The following is a 24,401-nucleotide window of genomic DNA, read 5'->3' as shown; positions in this document are numbered from 1 at the left end:
AGTCCATGATAAATGAAACAATGTTCAGTATATAATATATACTGTAGTGTATACAATGATAATAATAACAGTGATAAAATTAATAATAACAATAATAATACAACTAACAGGTTTTTGTTTTATCAGTTGGAAAACTTATGCCTTCATATTTTTTTTCCCTATTTTAATATTTTATATGTCATTTTTAATTGAATTACCATTGTATTTTTATATTTGAACTTAAAATATTTTACAAATATATTTATATAAAATATAAAAATCCATTATAACAAGATTAATTAGATTTGATAAACTATGATCATTTAAAATAGTCAAGTAATCAATTACAAATCTCTGAAGATACATTATAAACAATATTTTTTGACAAATTAGTAAAATAATAATGATAGGCCTAATAATAATAATTCAAGAACATAAAAGCTGAATTAAAATAAATGTTGTGGTCTTTGTATTACAGTATTTTCTAGTACACAGTACTTTCTGTTAACAATTCTATTGTGTATATGCATTGCCTGAATGTTTTTGGTTAAAATTTTACCGGCAAAATAAAAAGCTATTCTCAGAATAACCACCCCCAACACATCTCAAACAATCTGAGCATATGTTTTAATGGTTTGCTATGCAATTTCACAAATAATGTTTACGGAAAAGCAGAACACAGTAGAACACACTAGATACAGTATATTTCTTACATAGGTTACCATCGCAAATTTAATTTCAGCACCTCCACTGACTTGACAGTAAAGACAAAAGACAGTAAAGAAAATAGCAACATAATTCTATAAATAGTAATAGTATTCTTAGTGTATAAAACATTTTTGTGATTTGAACAATTCTTTAAAGTCAGATGGTTTTGGGTTTGGTAGAATAAAGTCAAAAATGTGATTTCAGTTAGAAAGATGTAATCCCTAAATGAGAAAATCTGCATATGCATTTTCTGTACTGTAAGATATCTTACTCTCTGATAATAAGACTTATAAATATTATTTCACACTGTTGCCCCGAGGCTTCTGTACTGTACTGTATACTGTAACAAACACACATTTTGTAGATTTGACATTGCCATTGAGTTAGAAATCTATTAAAAGAAATTGTGCTTTCCCATGCAGATTTATTATGCATGAAACTGAGAATATTTGACTGTTGAGCAAAGACTATTTATCAGTATACGAATTACCTGTAGGTTACATATAAATGCATTTCTACATCATATATAACAAATGAATAATAATTGTAATTGTATTTACATGTATGCGTAATGCAACTTTAGACATAAAAATATATTTAGTAAATGACCCTTTCCAAAAAAAAAAAAAAAAAAAAGTACACCTCAGTAAGCTTTTCAGAGATTTATGCATAAAATAAGGCAACATGTGGAGGTTGACTCTTGCATTGTCAAGGGCTAAAATCTTTCTTGTCTCCATGTAACTGGTTTAATGGTTTGTATATGCACAAGATAACAACTGTTTGGTTGGATTAAATGCATATATGCCGATCTCTATAATTAAAAGAATATATATATAAATATATATATATATATATATATATATATATATATATATATATATATATATATATATATATATATATATATATATATATACATATTTTATATCAAACATAAAAATTTGCAGGGCTGAATTAATGGCTACCTATGATTTAAGGATATACAGACTTAGAAAAATATATTCTCACAAGGTTAACATTCACAGAAACAGAAATTCTTACAGTGAACAACTCACTGTTATATAGTTGGAAAAATATTTAAATGCTGGCAGTTTGCAATTTTTCATTTTACACTGGTTTTGCTTTTGTGTTTGAAATCAGTGCCAATAACATTTATGATACATACATTCAGCAGGAGTGTTTAAGTAAGCTTTCCTCCACCTGAGACTTGTAAATACCAAAGGCAAATTCTTTAAAATTATAAGAGTTTACAATCAGTTCAAATCCCTTTTCATTTATTTACTTTTGCATTAGTGTACCATTAAAAAGCAAAGACATTTTGAATTGAGATTATGCTGTTTCCAGCAGGATTACAGTAGGTATAAACTGACTCTGACTGCAAATAATGCTCTTGTGTTTATATAATATGCAGCACACTGCCATTATATTTAAAATTCATTTAAAAGTGTAGTGAAATGCATCAAGCAAAAGTTTTGAATTGGGTGAACGCTTTGACAATACTTAAGATCAGTTCATAAAACATAGTCCATGTACATTATAGCAACAGACAACGTCATGTAGTTTAGGAGTGAATAGCGGCATAAAAAAGTAGTGGCTTTAAACACTGCCATGATAATAATACATACAACAACATAATGCATAGTGGATTGCTGGGGGTAACTATGCTAAGTGCTAAGTTTTCAAATCTCATCAATCTCAAATCATGACAAGTCATTCAAAGTTAACAAGAAATGGCATTAACAACCAATTTTACTTTCAAAATACCATATATTTTTGAGTAAAACAGCATAAAAGTATTAGAGAATTGCAATGGTGGTTGCTGGATCTTGAAAAGTAGAATTTCCAGTGGAATCCCAATGTATAAATGTCTATGGGGCTATTGACTAACATACATATAGATAGCAGAAAATACAGAATTTAAGTGCATTTTGCAGTAAATGGGATCTCATGTTAACGTTAAAGGCTTGATTTAAGTTTTTGGTGTTTATAAGTGTCACCTCATCAAAGTACACAATCTTTCAAAGAAAGAAAATGCTCTTAAATAATAAAGGTTCCAAAAGATGGAGGGAGAGTGGGTGTTAAAACCCCTTATTTTCCTTAGTGTGAAGAACATTTTAATAATCTAATGAACCTTGTACCGTTTGTGCCATGGAAAGGTTCCATGGATGTTAAAGGGTTCTTCATGGAACCTTCAAAGCCAATGAAGAACATTTATTTTCAAGACTCCAGACTCTTTACAGTGCTTACATAAAAGTTCAGACCTCAGCTCTGAAACAAGACCCTCTTGCTAATACAATATAATTAAAACGAACTATTTTTATAAATATAAATTCTCTCTTCATTAAATCACTGTAGCAATATCTGAGAGGGAAAAAATCACTTCTTTCAGGGCTTGGCATGAGCTCTTAAAATGTAGTGGTTTTATGTTCAGCTTATTGTTTTTGCTGCATTGCAGTGGACCATGTGTGCTAGTAGGATGGCATTAAGACTGTTGAGTCCACATAACCATTTCCCATCACCCTCATGCCTTCCTGTGGCATCCCACTGTTCGATTGGTAGATGACAGGTTTGCAGGGATGAGGTGGTTGCTGGGTTGTGCATTGACTAGCCTGGCTGTAATCGTCCACACAGTGATGGGACGTATCCCTCCGCAGAAGCAGAATATTGTTTGATGTTACTTCTTTGACCTTGCTGTAGTCCTCCCCAGCATAATCGGACCCCTCAGGTTCCCGGTTTGGGTCCGAAAGTGGCCTAAGCAGTAGCATATTCTCTGGGTTGACCCTTTGCACCTCCACGTATTCTAGAGAACGCGACGGAGATACGCCAGGAGCAGGAGTGTCGAGGCCGTCCAGGTTAAAGTGGTTGTAGCTTTGGGAATGTCGGCAGGCTGGTTTACCGAGGCGGCCCTCCTGTTGTGGGATGTCCTGATGGTGTAGGTGGTGGTAGTTGGTTGGCATTATGTGTGGCGATGAATGGTTGAGGATCTCTGGGACGCTGTGGTAGACCGGTTTCACAGTTTCTGCTTGGTAATGGTGGTGAGGTTGCGGAGACGAAAACACAACAGGCCAGGTCTTCACACGTCCATCAGAGGATTCTGGAGAACCAGGTTCGAGACCCTGGCATTCACTGCTTTCAGTAGAAGCCCAGCTCGTTTCTCCATGCTGGCTGTACTGATGTTGATCGCTTCCACTCCCTTTCCGTCCCACCATGCACTTCTCCAAAAGCAGAGTGCGACTGTCGCAGCTTCCCCGGCCCGAGTCGCAGTCTGATGGGCTTTTGGACTTTATGCAGTCCTCTGATAGATCTTTACCATCCAGAACCAATTCTTGCTCCTCATTGTCATACACCTCAAGGTACTCCACCAGTAAGTCATCATAATCGATGGTTGGAGGGAAACCTTGGATCACCAGAGAATTGAAAACTTCCTCTGTCTTTCCGCTCTGTAAAAAAGCAAGTAAAGCAAGTGAGATAACTTTCTCAAAAATGCAATTAAAAATGTGGCATGAGGGAAGATATCAAAACCTTTACAAAACTGAAAACTGTCAACATTTACTAACCCTCAAGTTGTTCGAAACCTATATGAGTTTCTTTCTTCTGTTGAACACCAAAGAAGATATATTAAATAAATTAATAACTCCCTAAAAAAAATACCATCAACAACATAATAAAAAAAAAACTCATTCAGGTTTGGAACAAGTGTGGGGAAAGTAAATCTATGAATCTCTCCCTCACAACTTGAGGGCAAGTAAATGATGACAGAATTTTCATTTTTGGGTGAACTATCCCTTAAGGCAGGGGTGTTTATTACTGTGAAGCTGCTTTGATGCAATCTGTATTGAATAAATACTGTATAAATAAATGGTAGCATAACACAATACTTAATAGCATTACAAAATACGTGCCATCAGCTGTTTGAAGGTAAAACAACCACACAAAAGCTAAGATTCCATTTACCATGCTGATAAAAACCACCAAAAATGTTGAAATTATGCAGTCTACCTTAAAGCTAAGTTTATTTGTACACATGCCTTTTTCGAGGCGCATGGGTGATTTTTCTATTACCTTGAGCAATTGTTTGTCGAATCCTTTGATTTTTGGTCCAGGAACAGGAGGCAGCAAACAAAGCTTCACACTGAATACAAATATAAAAATCAGAATAAGACTGAAAAAGTTGATACAGAACTGTATTTTCAAAAGTTAAACCCTTTAATACTTTAAGTATACAAAATGTGCTTAATTTGAATTTAGGTCTTTTTTATGATATTTTCTTGAGGTGTTTGGGAGTTAATTAGTAATTTGTCTTCAATTCTATGTCAATGCACAGTTAAGATTAATGTCTTTCAACATGTTATCCTGTTTGATCATAATATAAGCACTATGGATACTGAAAAGGGACTTATCTAGAATACGGAACAAAAGCTTCCACGTGTCCCGACAGGATTAAGAGATTAATTTTGGATACTGTTCGTCCTTGTAATGTTGAAAATGCCTCTCATTATTTGACAATGTAATTAGTCTATCTTTGTCTAATTAAATCTGTGCTGAGAGAAACTGGTCTAAAAACTACATTTGAGAGTAAAGTGTGGTTCTGCAAGATCTGGATCAATCCTCTAATGGCAGTTTAATCCTACATAATGAGTATTCGTCAGCAAAAGCAAAGAGGCAATTATAGCCTATATAGAAATGGTCAGAGCAAATCTGATTTCAATCACACTAACAGGCATGACTTTTACATTTGCCAATGATGGTATAAGATGGTAAGATGATGTAGAATAAAATGCGAAATGCATCAAATGAGATACCAACCAATAAAATAATGTTAAAATATATATGAAACCCAAAACATTTAAAATAAAAAGTAAAATACGATCAATAAGAAATGTAAAAATAAATCATTTTAGGAAAAATTTCAGGCTCAAAGACGCACCTGTTTCGTTTCACATTTAGAGTCCAGGTGAGGATGAGGACGATGAAGACAGAGAATATCGTGATTATGATCCACAGCGAACGCTGTCTGGGTATATCTACATATCACAAACACAAAATCAGGAAATGGTGATGAACAGAGTACTGTACAGTACATCTCTACTGCAATTTGTTTTTCCACTTACGACAAATCATAATGAAAAAAAAAATAGCAGGATAAACAGTAGGTAAAATTGGGTCACTGCATTTAAAAATGACAAACTCTCAAAATAAACAAGTTGGGACATTGTGTTTTTTTTTTTAAATGCTGTGAGCTGGAAACAGGCTGATCTCTGACTCATTTTGCTCTATTTCATTTTAGCCGCCATCAGGTGCGACTCCCACCGGGCCTGGCTTTCCATGGAAGCTCCCGGGCAACTGAGGCCAAGCCAGAGCTGCGGCTCAAAAAACGCGCTGCTGAGGTTGTGCTAGCAGGGTGAAGATGAGTTCATAACTCCCTGGAGAAACTGAAGGCCTGTTAGTATTCCCTCTAGAATTGTCTGTGCTGCTAGATACATATGTCTAGAGCAGATTTGTTCTCAGGCTCAGCGGAAGACCATGGAGACACAGACTGTGGTCCTAAAACGGCTCTCTGGCGGTGCTATATGATAATTTAATAGGCTTCATGCATGCCTCAACCTGCCAGACCAGAAATGTTTCGGCTGTCTTACATGTGTCTGAGCACATATTTTCAGATATGACCATTTTTTGGATCACTCCTGGTGCACATTTTATACGTTTGGGGGTTGGCATTTTCAATGTCTTACATCTTTTATATTTAAGGTTCAAAAGTCTGACAATTGAAATTTTGCGATTACAAATGTAAGTTAAACCAGAAAATAATAATAAACTCAAACTGTTATGCTGGTAATATAATTTAATAATAATTCAATTATGTCAACTCAGTAATAATAAATGGTTTTACTATATTAAATATAAATACATTTATATAAATATAAAAACAAATATTATATATTGTACTGTTTTTTTTAATTTTCAGCCATTTTAAAATATTATTACAAATATTATAAAAAAAAATTATTTTGGAAATTCCCCCGAAAACATTGATAATAACCAAGTTTGTTTTAACTACTAAAGAAAAATAAAGACTTACAGTCAGGCATTTTGATGTAGGTGGTTTGGGTCCACTCACTCCAGAACCCATGATCAGGTTTACATCGAACCTGCACCATGAACTCTGTATCAGGGTGTAGACTGAACACATTGTAGTACTTTTGCATGCCAGCATTATATTCCTACATAGAGATAAATAGAGCATAAGCTTCCACTAAAACACTTTTTATAAATCTCATTGTTTAATATGAAAATAGACAAATAGACACATAGATAGATAGATAGATAGATAGATAGATAGATAGATAGATAGATAGATAGATAGATAGATAGATAGATAGATAGATAGATAGATAGTAAGAAATAAAAATACAAATATCAAATAATTTATTTGTTGCATTGCAAAATATACACTTACATTTGTGTGAAATCAGATCAAGGTAGATTTTACTTAAATATCTATCTAGTTAGTATTTAAACTGAAGACAAATACATCATCAGCAATAATCATCAGTTATATATGTTGTCTCAGTTCATGAGCCAATACTATTGCTCTCAGGTTACTCTGTTACTAGGCAATCATTATTGGTCATGCCTCTGTGTTACTGAAGCACAGCCTTTAGGGTGAAAAATCTGGTTTGATCTAGTCAATGTTGTTCTGCACATCTAGCCTCCCTCAGGTTTCTGCAGACTAATGAAGACATAAACCCAGACTGGGACAGTCAATGATTAAACTGCTCAGTGTAACAGCTGACTTCATGTCGGCCCACTTGTCCTTTACGTTCCATTCATTTAAGATCTTGGATAAAGCCACAAACAAACAACAGCTACTTTGAACTATTTTTGAACTTGTTGGCTCACATTTAACAAGTCGGTTGGCAATACTAATCCATAATACCAAGCATGTGAAATATGTATATTGTGAAGATGTCCAACTGTATTGTAAATGTCTAAACAGTCTGATAACAGGGTAGCAAAAGTCCATCTCAATATTATCTAGACTTAAATCTAGTTAAATTGCTACAAACGTAACTGATAATCAAACATTTTCTAAAGACACAAAGATTAGTTTTTTTAAACCCACCTCCCATTCTTTATCTTTTTCTTGTTTAACTCGTAGCTGGTAGAGTAGCGTGATCCACCCTGAGCGAGTGTCTGCAGTTCGGGGTTTCTCCCAGGACACTCTCACGAACGGACCCTGGTCTTCATCGACCACAACTGCTGTCACATTCTCTGGAGTGTTTGGTTGAACTGTGGGTGAAAAGGAGAGGACAGGAAGTCTATTATGAAAATATACAACAGTTAAACCTACTGCTATGATCACTCACTTTAACACAACTATTCAGATTTGTACTAATATTTTTATCAGTAAATTTGAATTTGAGCGTGTAAAAAATCCTGAAATGGGACACATACACTAAAGTTTGGGGGCTAACATTTTTTGGAAGGTGTTTAGGCTGCATTTACTTGATAAAAATACACTACAACAGTAATATTGTCAAATATTATTACAATTAAAATAACCGGTTTCTAATACATTTTAATATGTAATTTATTCCTGTGATGCAAAACTGAAATTACAGCATGATTGTTCCAGTCTTCAGTGTCACATGAACGTTCAGAAATCATTCTAATATTCTGATTTACACATAAATAAAGACGACTTATCAACATATAAAAGATTAAACAGACTTACAGTCGTAGAGCAGTAGATTCCATTTATTGGAAACAACATATTCTGTCATTTTTGATCAGCTGAGTAAAAAAGTATTAATTAACAAAAATACTTATAGGTCCACATTTTTAAAGTGGACCTATAAGTCCACTTAAAAAAAAAAAGAAAATTCTGTCATTTTTTTGACCCTCATGTTTTCAAATCTGCATTTTGTTCTTTCTTCCATGGAACATGTAATATTTCGCTGAATGTTTATGCTTTTCCATAGAGTATAATGACAATATACTGTAACCAGGGCCTGTCAAATTCCAAAATTGACAAAAAGCACCAAAAAAGTGCTCCATATGACCTTTTAAAGCCATATAGCTTTGTGTGAGAAAAAGACTGAACTATAAGTTTATATTTGCTTATATTGCAAACCTGTTTTGGTCTTGACAGCCCCTATAGTTATTTTTTGGTGAACTATGAATTTAACACTGTAAATTCAGCACTAATGCACAAAACTAGTTTTTTTCCAGTTTGAGGGTGAAAAACTAGTTGACACCTAATAAGGTCAAACTAAGTGACCTTTGCACACAAACTTGCTGAAGAAGGAAAAAAGAAAGAACAGAAAAGTGTGCTTCGTATTGCGAATGAATGTTTCGCCCCTTCAGCATAAATAAAAACATCAGTTAAAGATTAGTTTCAGTTATAGTTGTACATATGAGTTAATGATAATATGGCATTGCACTGAACGAACGAAACGTCAGATCAAAGGAACGTGACCTTGCAAACTGTGTGGGACAAAACTAAAATTGCTACTAAAAGTAAACAACGAGAATCTTAATTTTTAAACTGGTAAAAAATTAGCCTTATGGCATAATGCAGTAGAGAACATGTGACCGACGCTATTTTAAAACCCAAAGGACCAAATTATGTTCTTTTGCAACAGGATCCCATACAGCAGCAGTAACATTCCTCTTATTGATGGATCCGCTGCAGTAAAATCTGTAACTGGAGTCTGTCATAAGGTGAGGGGGTGGAAAAAGAGAAATAAAGAGAGGGGATGATAGAGTACAAATTACATGTACAAATGAATTGTCGGAAACTCATTAGCATACCTATATAGGCCACATCCACCTCCACAGGCTCCGAAATGTTCTTTCCAAGGGCATTGGTGGCCACCACAGTGATGTTGTAGTTGACCCAAAGCGATGTGTCGTTTTTGTTGAAGAAACACGAGTTGTTGCCCGCCGTTTTGTAATCTGGGCACTCGTAGACCGTTTCTGAGCTGCATATGAGAGAAATTATTTATGAGATATAATTATGTCTGCACTGATAGCTCCTGTGGTCAAGTCAAATTTCTTGTGTGTGTAAACATACTTGGTAATAAAGCTCTTCTGATTCTGATATCAACAGAATCTTATACAAATGAGACAATTACAAATAAAATTACAAGCATTTCTACAGCTAGTTTGTGATAATTTAAAACTTGCACTTTTAAACACAAAAACAATATTTTGGTCATAAACATAGCAACAGCAATACTCATGCTAATATCGTAAAAAGATAAAATAATCTCACTCAGTACATTTATTATGTTTGGGAGTTTAGTGGCATTTAGTCCATGTCTAGTAGCATTGATGCTAATCTACGGTACCATTCACAACTTCTTTAGAGAAATTAATGCTTCTATTCAGCAAGGATGAAATTAATTGTTCAAAAGTGACATACTTTTACAAAAAAACAATTCAATTTCAATTAAACTTTTTTTTTTAATATAAATCCAAGAATCCTGAAAAAATGTCACGTTTCTATGAAAATATTTAGCAGCACAACTTTTTTTGCGCAATAAATCACATGCATTTTTTCTGCTGCAAATTCAGCTTTGCTTCACAGGAATTATTGCATTTTAAAATATATTGAAATAGAAAACAGTTATTTTTTATTTGTAGTAATATTTAACACTATTACTATTTTTACTGTATTGTGGTGATATAAATGCAGATTTGGCGAGTATAAGAGACTTCTTTAAAAAAAAAAAAACACCTTCTGGACAATAGTATATATGCTAGTGTACTCCTTTAATTTTTGTTGCTTTTTTATATGCAATTAAAATATAGTCATTTTTGGAAAAAATGGCCCCAAAATATTGATGTTTCATTATGATGATGAAAATGAAAGCAAATTTGCTCTTAAAAAACCCCATATCATTATTTATTCATTGCAGCCTTGAAACATCCAAACTCAGCACATCCAACTGTATTAAAATGAATTCTATGAACTCCCCTCGGTGCAGTATTACGCGGTATTAGATATAATGTTTGTGTACAGTGCTTGCTCAGTCTCAATCCGTAATGTTGGCAAAACATTTCATGGCACTAACGAGGATCCACTCTGATGAAAATCTGAAGAGTTATTGGACAGGGTGTGCGGGCATGTGTATGTATCACATACATGCAAATAAACTAAGTGAATCTAACAAATTCAAAAAAAAAAAAAAAAACTTATAAAAATATTATTAATGGAAGAGTAAAGAAAAGAGTAAGGACGAGCATTAAAGACTACTCTCAAGACAATAAAGAAAGGCTCTAGAAAGGGAACAAGCTGAAGAGAGACTGACTTTTCTAGACGGTAGTAGAGGGCGTAGGTTGTGGGCAGACCTCCATCCTCTCCAGGCTCCCACCAGCATGTGAAGGTCTCCTTCTCTGGGGAGCGACAGCTTGTGAGTTTGGGTTTTCCTGGCGCACTGACACCTATGAACATATATTGTGCCCATTTAGAGTACATTATTGAATTCAACATCATGTTACATTAAAATCTTGTAAAATAGGTATTTTTCTGTCTGAAACATACATAAGACTATTCATATGTAAAGTTTCACATTCAATTTATTGAGAAAATGTAGGATTTATGCAAATTTGTCTGCTTTGTGATGTCATGTAAATACTATGTAAATAATATGGCAATTATTCAGTACCATAATATAAATCAATGTATCACAATGTGATAATCTGATCCAAAGTTTTACTTAGTTTTAAATAGTGAGGTCGATAGTGAAGTAACTTAAGTGAGATCTTGCTCTTTTAAACTAGTTTACACCATTTTTATTTGAATGTATACAAAACTACAAAACACTTAACTAAACAAAGTCATTTAAAAGTTTGAGGGTCAGTTAGATTTTTAAATAACCAAAGCTGCATTTATTTGATTATCTATTTTGATATATGTTAAAATGTAATTTATTCCTGTGATGTAAAAGCTGAATTTTCAGCATCATTCTTCCAGACCCCAGTGTCACATGATCCTTCAGAAATCATTCTAATAAGCTGAATTGCTGTTCAAGAATTATATCTTATTGCTGCTTGATATTTTTGTAAAAACTGATACGTTCTTTGATGAATAGAAACAGCATTTATATGAAAATAGAAAATTTTTGTAAAATTATAAATGTCTTTACTGTTATTTTCATCAATTAAATGCTGACTAAAGGTGTTAACTTTTTTTTTTAAATGTTACTGACCCCTAACTTTTGAACCGTGGTGAACAGTATGTGTGCATATGAAGTTTGTCAGGTTGTACTGCTAGGTTCATAAGCAACATAACAGAACTCCTAACACTGATCACCTGCTGCTTGTGATATTAATTTGACAATAAAGATCAAAATCAGCACAGCGCCAGAGTTCCTCATCGTTCCTGATGATTTCTGAACTCCTTAGATCTGTTAGTGAGAGACAAGAGTGGAAAAGTGAGATATTACAGCTGTATGGTTTCCTTTGACATAAAGAACCCAACAATTATTGTGAAATACAAAACATATCTTTTACAAATAAAAATGTCAAGCAAATTAAAAACGAAAGACTACATACTAAAACTGAAGAGAGTAGATACAGTAACTGATTCACATATTCATGAACCTTCTGTGTTCAGTATAAACATAATATACTGTATATAGTATAAAGAACCACTACAATGAAACAAACACTGAACTCCCAAAAAAAACCTTTCGTTGTCACTTGAAAATAACAGCTCCTTAAACCAGAGTAGTCAAATAAGCCACTTCTGATATTTTATGAATTTTACAAATATGATCAAAAAATAATTACAGGTGTAGCTCAAATCAAATAAAATGTTTTCTGAATTAGCATTCGTTGGATTTTTTTTTTTTTAGGTCCGATTTTATCATTTCTGTTTGTGTTGAAATATGCTTCCTTATCTCTACATCAAACTGAAGACATAACATTTTATACTTGTACTCATGACAGGAGCCGGTTTCACAATAATCAAAAGTGTCCTTTGTCACTCACTGGACATGCAGTAAACAATACTTATCCATCACATCTGCACCTTTCAATATTTCTCAATCATTTGCTTCTTTGGTACATCTTATCAAAGGACAATATGAATCATGATCTGTTTGATTTTAGAGAACAGAGCAATTCTGATCAGCCCAACTCATTTAGTTACTGTGAACTTGAAAGTTACCATCTATATTTCATGAGGTTTTGCAACCGACTGCCTACCAGTTAAAAATATAGCGGTCATCAAACTGCTATGTTCTACATTTTTCCTGGCCTAAGCATCATGTAAAAGAGCACTCCTAGTGTGGGAATTTTTCCACTAGTTTTATGGGTAATTTCTGTATGTTTACAACCTTGAGGCAAAGGTTTAACACTGTGCTTTTCAACATCCCCTTTCGGACGAAATACTGTTATTGGCATATGTGATAGTTCCAGAATGAATTGCTCAACTCATAAAACAGGCAGACAGATCCATGCCTCCAAACAAAGGTTTAAAGGTCTATGGAAACAATTGAACTATCATCATGACAGACACACAGCTAAACAAATTTCCAGTTTTTAAGCTTTTAAATAGAAAACAAATTATAATTTACTAATACTGGCAAAATATGACAGAGAATTTTCTGGAAACTAAATAGCCATGAATTCTGCACTAACAGCCATTTGTTTTCAGTAGCATTTAGCCTTGAGAATGAATTCAACCTGCACCAACAAGCAATTAATTCTATTTTTATTTTTTCATGTGGCTGTTTTCTCACTTAAAGTATCAGTTTACGATATAAAGTGCTACCAGTTTAAGCATGGAAATAATATGCCAATACATTTGGCATCTGACTCCTCTGCAGAATCGGCTTAATCTCCAGCATTAATCTTATGACAAAAATAAGCACTAAGCACATGGAAAGCATGATATTAGGACCGCAGATTGACATAGATGTAAACATGAAAGATAGAAAATGAGAGGAAGAGAGAGAGAGCAAAGAACTTTTATTTTCCCTTGTGAACAGGGTGGCATCACAGATTAAAAAAGGGAAAAACAATCTTCTCCAGCTGGCATATACTCCATATCTGATTACGTAAGAGATTATATCATCATAACAGAAAGACCTGGTCAAATTGTGTTGGGCTTCATTCTCCAGTGCGATGCAAAGTTGAATAGTGCATGACACTAATGACACAAGCTGGCAGCCCTATGGAGCCTCAATGAGTTCAGCGAGCATGAAGATTGAAGGAGGACATGGGATTGGCATTTTCTCGCAAAACATTTGTGTTTCCTCAACAAACTTTGTGTTTTCTCACCAAAATATTGCATTCACAAGAGAAACACAAGAGAAACAATTTCTCATGAAATATTTGCGTTTCACAAAATAATTGTGTTTCCTAGAGAAACTTTGCGTTCATTCGCCTAACTGTTGCATTCTTCTAAGAAACTTTGTGTTCACCCTCAAAAACACTAAAATATATTTTTTTCTTACCTCATATTATTTCCATTATAAATGTTTCATTAAAGTTCTTCATTGGAACACATACCTTTTTTGAATGAATGCACAAAAGCAATGAAATTTTTCCTCATGACTAATTTCTTTTTAATATCACCATATCCCTTTATGGGCTCTGTAGTCCCAGAATAAGGATCTGTAAAACTACATTCAAGATTGAATGTTAATTTATGGCTTTCTTACTAAACATAGACAAAGGGATCAAGTGATCTATCTGCCAGTTCATGAGAAGCTAGACCTCCCAAATGGTTAATTCACAGAAAAATGACAATTATTTACTTATCTACTCACCCTCAGGTCCTTCCAAACCTGTATGAATTTCTTTCTTCTTTAAAGCACAAAAAATATATTTTGAGGAATGTTTCAAATGATTTTGTCCATAAAATGAAAGTCGCTAGGGTCCAAAACAACACTGGTCCCTTTGACTTTCCTTGTTTTTAATTAAAAAAAAAAAAAACAACACACAAAACAAAATATCTTTTTTTTTTTTTTTTTTGTATTTCACATAAGAAAGACACAATGAAAGGTTTCCAAACATTTCAACACTATTCTTTCTTTCTAATCACTTTTTAATATTCACGTCCTGGTTTACTTGAAATTAAACATCTCTCAGAGGCCTGTCGCCACCCCACTGCGTCTGTCCCAGCACTGTTACTCTAGTTTCAACTTGCTCCCCTCACATCTAGGACTCTCTTTTGTCATCTGTCAGTAGGCCAAAACCATCTATGAAATCCAAAGCATCCAAAGTATCTGTTGAATCTAGGGTTGGTCTTTGACTTGACTTAGCCATGATTTTATGGTGTGAAGGAAGAAGGAAACAAACTCTCCTCTTAACCTGCCTGATCCCTATAGTCAGACGAGGTGAATGGGATCCGTCTCATATCGTGGCCTAATGGGAGTCGTGGCCTAATGGTTAGAGAGTCGGACTCCCAATCGAAGGGTTGTGAGTTCGAGTCTCGGGCCGGCAGGAATTGTGGGTGGGGGGAGTGCATGTACAGTTCTCTCTCCACCTTCAATACCACGACTTAGGTGCCCTTGAGCAAGGCATCGAACCCCCCAACTGCTCCCCGGGCGCCGCAGCATAAAATGGCTGCCCACTGCTCCGGGTGTGTGTTCACAGTGTGTGTGTGTTCACTGCTCTGTGTGTGTGCACTTCGGATGGGTTAAATGCAGAGCACTAATTCTGAGTATGGGTCACCATACTTGGCTGAATGTCACGTCACTTATCTTTTTATGTTGCCCAACTCTGGTCAGCATTAAATACCATTCAGTACCAAGGACAGCAGCATGACAGCTGCCCAAAACCTCAAGACCATCAAGACTAAAATAACACCAAGGCCACCCAGAAATGTTGCACTTTTTTAAACAAATATTTTTTTTTTACTAAGAATTACTTTTTTGATAATAATAATAATAATAATAATAAAAAAAATAATAATAATAATAATAATAAGAATAATAATAATAATAATTATAATAATAATAATAATTCAGAGGGCTACTCTGAATTCACTCACTTTCACTTCACTTTACAATAAAAGCATATAACCAATAAAAAATGGAAATAATAAATAAAACAAATGTCAAGTCAGTGGACATGTTATTTTGATATCATGGAGATACTATTATAGTTTTTATTATTTTGAATTTGTTTTAATTTTATTATTTTCTGTTTTCCTTTTAATTTTAACTTTTAGTAATTTTTTGGCACGATTTTGTCATTTTTATTAGTTTTGTATTATTATAATTTTTTTTAAATGTCTGATGATTGATGATTTTTCCATTTTTATTTCAGCTTTAGTTTTAGTTTTTTAGTACAACAAAATAGACTAAATGAAAATGAGAAATGTTGCCTTGGCAGCTAGCTGGAATAAAATAAGCTTATATTTTTTATTTTTAATGATGTAATTTTTTTATATAATGGGTTATTATATTACATAATAATGTAAATTTTTTTATATCACATATTTATATTGTTATTGATTATAAATGATTTTTTGTTTCAGTTTTAGTTAATTATAGCATATATTAGATTACAGTTAAGGGACAGTTAGTATATATATATATATATATATATATATATATATATATATATATATATCTAACTGTCCCTTAACTGTAATCTAATTTGTTTTGATAATTAACCTTAATTGGCGATCGATCAGTAAAGCTATAAAGGTGTGCGGATTGCTGACCTTGTAATCCTCAAAGCAGAATCCTGAACCAAGTTTAATCCAGTAATGAGAAAGCACTACACAAACAGGCACATCTGACTGCAACGTGTATATCATTGTTGTTCTTCAGGTTATTTCTGCCAAGAAAGGAAGTAGCGATAATGGCCTCAAGCAAAGGTAACAACCCAGAAGTAATCTTGCATTGATTTATTGACTAGAATGAATGCACTTAATGCTTGTTCACTGGCAAACAAATGCTGCACTCTGAACTGTTGCAGAAAAGCCACTGACAATCAGTGAACCCAACTGGCTTGTAACTTTGTCATGTAAAATGGAAATTCAGACATGGTGGTGCCTGTGGTGAGGGTAAACACAACATAACTATCATATCCTTCTAACAGCACAGCAGCCATTTGTTTATTGTGTGTGCCCCTGATGGCATTATCCACTCTCTGATGCTTTGATTTTAAGAATGTTCCTTTTGATCTGATAATTGGCATTAGAAGATTTCCCTCTTACTGTTTACAGCTATCTTACATAACTTCCAAGTCCAAGGGAGGGGTAAGCTGCTAAGCGGTTGAACGGTAGCAAGCAGGGGCTTGTCGACAAGTCGGCACGTATCTAAAGATTAGCAATTCGCTCTCTCACCACCCTTCACTCTTCTTTGCCATTTCTGTCCCCTATAATTCCATAGATAGACCTCTGAGAGGTCTTGCTGGCATTAGGAATTAATGTTGTCAGGTTAAAGCTATGAAAAGATCTAGGAGGATTACCTGACCTAATATTGCTCCATCATTTTACTTATACAATTATGCATTTAGCAGACACTTTTATCCAAAGCAACTTACAGTGCATTCAGGCTATACTATTTTTACTTTTTTTTTTTTTGCTTGTTTTAACAGTATGTGTGTTCTCTGGGAATTGAACCCACAACCTTTTGCGCTGCTAGCGCAATGCTCTACCACTGAGCCACAGGAACAGGGGGTACAGGAGTTTTTAAATTTGCACTGTGAATTGCGAGAAAATTATTTTATTAAACTACACTAATGTGTGTTAACAATATGTGAGCCTTGACCACAAAACCAGCCATGAAATTTAGATTAATACATCATGTATTAAATATGCTTTCCATTGATATATGGTTTATTGGGATAGGGCAATATTTGGCTGAGATACAACTATTCGAAAATCTGGAATCTGAGGGTGAAGTATTGAGAAAATCACCTTTAAAGTTGTCCAAATAAAGTTCTAAGCAATGCATATTACAAATAAAAAATTAAGTTTTGATTTATTTATGGTAGGAAATTTACAAAATATCTTTATGGAACACGATCTTTACTTAATATCCTAATGATTTTTGGCATAAAAGAAAAATGGATAATTTTGACCAGACTAGAGATTTTATAAGATAAGTTTCTTATGTTCATCAATGCTGCTTTTTTAGGGAAAATACAGTAAAAGCATATTATTATTATAATATTACAGTTTAAAAGAACTCTATTTTAATTTTTTATAAATAATTTATTCCTGAAGCAGCCATTACTCCAGTCTTCAGTGTCACATGCTCAGCTATTAATAATGGTTCTTATTATTACCAGTGTTAAAAACTGTTTTTGCTGCTTAATATGTTTGTGGAAACCATGATATGATACATTTTTAATGAATAAAAGTTTAAAAGAACAGAATTTATTTGAAATAGAAATCTTTCGTAACATTATAAGTGTCTTTACAGTCTCTTATTTGATCGATTTTGATTGAGTCCTTACTGGAAATGAATGGTAATGGTAATGTATCACAGCTTCCACAAAACATTAAGCAGCAAAACTGTTTTCAACATTTACAGTATAATAGTAAGAAATGTTTCTTGAACATCAAATCAGCATATCAGAATAATTTCTGAAGGATCATGTGACTGAAGAAAAACTAAAAAATTTATCTTTGCATCACAGGTATAAATTAGATTTTAACATATATTCAAATCAAAAATGGTAATTTTAAATTGCAAAACTATTTCATAATATTACTGTTTTTACCATAGTTTTAGTAATTTAAATGCAGCCTGGGTGAGCATAAGAAACATTAAAAATGTTTTGTAGATTACTAAACATTAAAAAAAAACTATGCACATAAATATGGAATAAGCAAATATAGAATACCGACTTCAGAACTATCCATTTTTTCTAACTACAAATATTGAGTCATATTGGGTGCATGTCTGTCATAGTTTGAGTATCGTCACAGAGCAGTGGGGTTATATGGGTTGTTTCAGCACATATCAACAAGAGATATCAAATGCAATTTTTCAATTAGTATTATAAAATCTACCATTTAACCTATCACTCAACACAGCTGTTCAGTCAAAAGATGACATGGTGCTAGTAGTCATGGCAACAAAATAAAATAAAATGCATTTTTCGCTCCTACCCTGGACCTCTTGGCAGAAAAAAATGGCAAGGTTGTGAATCATCATTTGCCAGCAGTGCATTAGAGCCCTTATTATGCGAAGAAAACATTACTGTAAGTTTGCTTCAGGAAATCCACAGTTATATGGAATTAAACCTATAATGTTTCAATTTGTATGGTTATTAAAAGTATTTGAGAAAAAAATATTGTACTGTAAACAGAAACAAAAAAGTAAGAGTGAAAGAAATGAAAAACTATTAGATTTCTCTTTTTAGGTCTTACAGTTCTTTTTAGTTATGTATTGTTTCTGCCAAGGAATAGATAGATAGATAGATAGATAGATAGATAGATAGATAGATAGATAGATAGATAGATAGATAGATAGATAGATAGATAGATAGATAGATAGATAGATAGATAGATAGATAGATAGATAGATAGATAGATAGATAGATAGATGCAACTTTTTATCTCAGAATTCTGACTTTTTTCTTGAAATTGTGAGTTTATTCTCTTGTAATTATTTGTTATTTATTTCATGACTGAAAATATCTTCCATAGGTTTGGTTCTAAATTGTAAAAAATTAGTTTTCAAAAGTTGTAAATAAAGGTCATTGGAGTACATACTATTTCAGTGTTTTTACTTCAAAATTTCATATTCAATTCATTATGTTACTTGCAATTTCTCAGTGAAAACTGCACCTACACCATTTTTTTTTCAGTGTACATAGGGCATGTTGTCACATGCCAAACGTCTGTCCAAGAAAGACAATGAAATATTTCCTAGAAAGAAATATTTCCTAGAAAAGGGGCCGTCTGTTTAGATATTATCCAGAATTTAGTGGTAAACCATAGCAGGAATCAACTGTCAAAACAAAGATGCTCTCAAATAGAAACTTTCACAGTCGATTTACATTTTTTTTTTTTTTTTGACAGTTCAGACATTTGTGAGTCTTCAGTGTGTTGTTGTTTCAAATACTGTTTTCCAGCCCCCGCAGTAAAACTCAGCAGTTGCACAATGCAGTCTATAACCATCCAGCACAAGCCAGATCCAACCCACCTTCTCCACAGAGTTGCACTAGTGGGTGACATAGACCTGAAAGGTGATCAGCCGTGAGCCAAATCCAGACTAACGTTAGGGATTAGGATCATTACATCGTTGATGGGTGGACCTGTGTCTTTGGGGACATATCTAGTCTTCTATGTGGGCGGCGATAACTGCATAAGACTAATCAACACAAATCTCTAAAGTAGTCTGTTGTCATTCAGGTATAATCAGATCACATTGAAGATGTAAACTCATGATGAATTACTATTGACACACTTGATTTACTCACTGGTTTACAAGATTGCAGCAATAAAATAACAGGCTAGTTATGGAAACTTGTTTCCAACCACAGAATAAAAAATAAAAAAAGGTAACTGTGACTTTTTTCCCTCACAATTTACTTTTTTCACATCACTTTTTCCTCAGAACTGTGAGATATAAACTCAGAAATCAGATTTTTTTCCTCAGAATTCTGAGTTTACATTTCGCAGTTCGGAGGAAAAAGTGATAATTGTAATCTCATTACTCTGACTTTTTTTTCTGACTTACATTACACATACACTTTTCTCGCAATTGAGTGTTTATATATCACTTTTATTTTATTTCACTTTTCCTTCACGATTCTGAGTTTGCCTTACAATTCTTTTTTTTTGTTTCAAAACTCAAATATGAAAAATTACAAAAATACAAATATGAATGAATAAATGAATGAGCAAAAAATGAGTAAATAAATATAAATAAATAAATGGACAAATAAATGAATAAATAAACAAATGGTAATTTAATAAATAAATAAATAATGCATAAAATAATGAATGAATAAATGAATGAATGAATGAATGAATTAATTAATTAAATCAATGGTGTCCAAAATAACAAAAAATGCAAATCAGGCTATCTGAAAATACGTTTTTTTTTTGTGTTTCAGAAAGAAAAAGTCATACTGATTTGGAACAGTTAGTAAATGATGAACGTAAACAACGTATGCTGTTCTGTGTCAGCTGCGCCACACGGATACGTTTTCTATGTTGTTTGCACTTTGATCTGAATGACTGAATGACTTAGAATTAATCTAAAATATCTTAATTTTTGTTTCGAAAATGAACGTAGGTCTTACGGGTTTGGAACGACATGAGGGTGAATAAATAATGACAGGATTTTCATTTTTGGGTGAACTATCCCTTTAATGTAAGTGGGCAGCATTATGAATCAGTCTGTTAGGAATTTGAAATGAAATCTTGCTTTATATTTACAAGCTATCTAAGAAATACAAAAAACAAAGAGAAGAAGTATCATGTGTACTGAGCAGAACCCAAAATACTCCTCACTATTTGCGTGGATAAAAATGGACATTGTTGTTGAAATAACAGAATGATTTAAATTAACGGTGAAACCAGTCGGACAAGCTCTCTGACAATCTTCCCTTGTAATCTAGACACATATCAGCACTTGTGCTTGTGAACTCACGTTTCTGCAAGACCAAGACGGATTCATCCATGGTTGCTTCACCCAGATTTACACAGTACATTTCAGTACTGCATTAATCTGCTATTGTTAAAAGGTATTTTTAATGAATTTTGAATGACTTCTATTGACATCAGCTCGGCAAATTGCAGTGAATTACCTGAATGTCAGACTGATGTTCCATTATGTCCATTAATCAATCATCTAATTCAAAAGCTCTTGTTCAGTCATTATTTCTTAGAAAAGAACAGTCCTACAATAATTGAGAAGAAAATTAACACCTGTCTTAATTTGTCACTCAGTGGCTCACACTTAAAAAAAAAAAAAAAAAAACTTGCAATAATTTTATAATAAAAACTTTGGAGCTGTTGTTGCCAGAAAAACTACCGTGACAATTTTTCCTGTATTAAAGGATGTCTGTATATTTTACAACTTAAAACTGTATATTTCATTAATCTCATCTGTTAAGCTCTAAAGAGAACAAAAAAACAGTCCATAAATAACCATAAAGGTAGTCCATATGCACTGTATATCAAGTCTACTGGCATCTATACAATGGATTTTTAGGAAGAACAGAATGAAATGTAATTATTCAATTAAAATCTTCTTAACCACCGAAGCTCTCTAAAATTCTGTCTAAAATTAGGTATGGGACTCGAGAACTGCAAGAAAAGGAACAATTTGTCAATGAATAACAACTGAAATTTCAGTCTTTTTAATGAGTTTTTTACTGCAATATGAGAACCAACTAAGCACAGCTTAGTGCAAACAGTCTGCGATGACTCAACAATAACATCACTCTGACATGAGATCTGCTAATGCCAAGCAATAAGAGCATAAAATTACACAGAAGTGAGTGAGTTCATCAAGTGAACAGTAAATACGTCAGTTATCTCCACAAACTCCTCTTCAAAACATTAAGAGCAATATACTGTATATGAAAAGCTACAAAACTGGTTTTTAAATATATATTAATAACATCAATCACTGCAGCTGTTCAGTCAGAACTGTTGGTCACATTCTACTCTCCACACGTTTGAGTTTTGCTGGCGAGGCCCTCAAGACAGCTCTAATCAATAAAAGTAAGACTATTGTGATAGCAGGCATTTTATTAGTCGGATCAATAATCAAGCAGAGCAGTATGTAAGTGTGTTGAACACTTTCATTGATACAGTCAGCTGAATGGCCGCTTACGAAGTGGCAGGTCTCAGTTTAATCAGGTTAAGACGCTATTGTCCGCTCTTCCAGTGTGTTCCATACCCAACACCATGCACAGAGCCTGGATTTGAATAATTTTATGCATATAAACAGCAAATTAATATTCATTTTTTAAGATTTCTGCTCATACACTTTGTCTGACCTCTGTTGATCATATCAAAACGAACAATTAAGGCTATTTTTATTGTAGCCTATCACCAAACGTGAAACCAGTTTCAGTTTAGCATTACAAACTCAGTATAAACTAAAAGCAAACATTGCCACCAAAAAGATATTTCATTCATTTTCTGTCGTAACCAATTAACCAGCTTCAGAAAAACTGTCCATATTCCAGACTATAAATATTCTAATCAATATTCAAATGAGATCCCGCCTCATTTTGAACTGCATTTCCATTCCAGCTGACAAAAGAATCAAATATGACAACACAAACCAGCACTTAACTCTGAAACATAATAAGTCACCCATTATTAAACTGTTGACTTGCACTGACAAACTAGAACAGTGAAGACTTCACAGCCATTCTGTCCTCTTATTCCCAGGATTAGACCGATGCAAAGCTCATTATATAACGAACGCCTATATCAGCACTTTCCACCCGCTAATATAATTAGACTGTAAAGCTCTGCTCTGATTCTGGGCCAGTGTGAGACTACTTGATGATAACGTCAAAATCAAAAAGATTTAAGTCACACTTTAGATCACAGTGCCTGGTAAGTGTATATGAATTATAATAGCAGCGCACAATAATAACATGCAGCCTACTACTTAATATGTAATTGTGTGCAGCTGCAGTTCATTCATATTCACTCACATTGATTCAAAGATTCCATATTTTTAATACAACAGTAAATATACTGTATATTACCTCTTTAATGTGAAGTGTGACCAACATTTTACACTTTGATTTAACTATTTAACTTTTTTTGACAAAAACATTCTTTTGCACCTTTTCAGAAACACCACTGTGAAACTTATAAAACATTACAAAAAATATATTTTATATAAATATTTTACTAGAATATATAGACTCAACTTTTAAAACTGTACAAAAAGCGTATACACAAACTAGCCTACAGCATCTATCCATCCATCCATCCATCCATCCACCCATCTATCTATCTATCTATCTATCTATCTATCTATCTATCTATCTAAGCACACTGCATGTTCTTAATAACTAATTATAACGACCATAGTAAATATAAAATACTTAAATTAAGTATATTTATATGAGATTTTAATGACACGATGAATATGAAGTTCAGTTGAATCATTCAGTAGAACATTTTGATCATGTACTGTCCCACAAATATAAACCTTGTACTTATGCAGGCATTCTATAATTTTTTTCTTATTCGAATTCAATCAAGTGCATTCAGTTCACTGGAATTCAGAACACAGAAAAGTATCAGTTCTGCGCTTACCTGCTGTTCATAGGCAGATGATGAGCTCGAACCCCGCTTTAATGATCGCGCTAGCAGGATGGCTGCATTGAACTGGCTGATTTCTACTGCTCTTGCTTATGTAACCGAACACTCGCAAAGCTTATTTGGTGTCTTGAGCAGATGTGCGCTCCTACAACTCTCAGGTAAGTCAAATGCCTTCGGGTGATGGTCTCTCCCGTCTAACCGGTCTGTCTGACAGTGGGCGTGGCCTCCACTGTTCAGTTCCTCCCACATCAACTCCTCCCACTCTGAGTTCAGTTTAATCTCATCCGCGGTCCTGAGCGTTCAGTCAGTGCTGCTGCTGCTGCTGCTGCTACAGTGATTCTGCTGTAGTTTTTATAATACATGAACGAATAATCTTGGATTAAAGATTGAGGGGTCTCAAAAAAAAATTTATGAATTGGTAATAAAATAAAATAATAACAATTTACTTTTTAAAATGAAATATATACCATACTATAATATA

General features: G+C 33.6%; 1 protein-coding gene across 1 annotated transcript; it reads right to left on the bottom strand.

The window, feature by feature from the left end:
* Positions 1-587: 587 nt before the first annotated feature.
* prlra (prolactin receptor a) lies at positions 588-24,112 on the bottom strand. The gene is made up of 9 exons (XM_019086425.2): positions 23,915-24,112; positions 12,008-12,101; positions 11,004-11,136; positions 9,502-9,671; positions 7,811-7,977; positions 6,767-6,908; positions 5,615-5,711; positions 4,750-4,819; positions 588-4,127 (listed from the first exon to the last, which is right to left on the bottom strand). The coding sequence occupies exons 2-9, from the start codon at positions 12,069-12,071 to the stop codon at positions 3,156-3,158; spliced, it is 1,815 nt and encodes a 604-aa protein (XP_018941970.1). The 5' UTR covers positions 12,072-12,101; positions 23,915-24,112; the 3' UTR covers positions 588-3,155.
* Between the last annotated feature and the right edge of the window lie 289 nt (positions 24,113-24,401).

This window comes from Cyprinus carpio, chromosome B21 (assembly GCF_018340385.1).
Source record: "Cyprinus carpio isolate SPL01 chromosome B21, ASM1834038v1, whole genome shotgun sequence".
Classification (NCBI taxonomy): domain Eukaryota; kingdom Metazoa; phylum Chordata; class Actinopteri; order Cypriniformes; family Cyprinidae; genus Cyprinus; species Cyprinus carpio.
This window is presented reverse-complemented; position numbering and strand designations above follow the sequence as displayed.

Bases quoted from the DNA above. Each gene is read 5' to 3' on its own strand.
- prlra (XM_019086425.2), bottom strand. From the start codon at position 12,071: ATGAGGAACTCTGGCGCTGTGCTGATTTTGATCTTTATTGTCAAATTA. The intron at 11,137-12,007 runs GTGATCAGTGTT...ATATGTTCATAG, and splicing joins ATTAATATCACAAGCAGCAG to GTGTCAGTGCGCCAGGAAAA. The intron at 6,909-7,810 runs GTGGGTTTAAAA...ATCTCTATGTAG, and splicing joins AAAAAGATAAAGAATGGGAG to GAATATAATGCTGGCATGCA.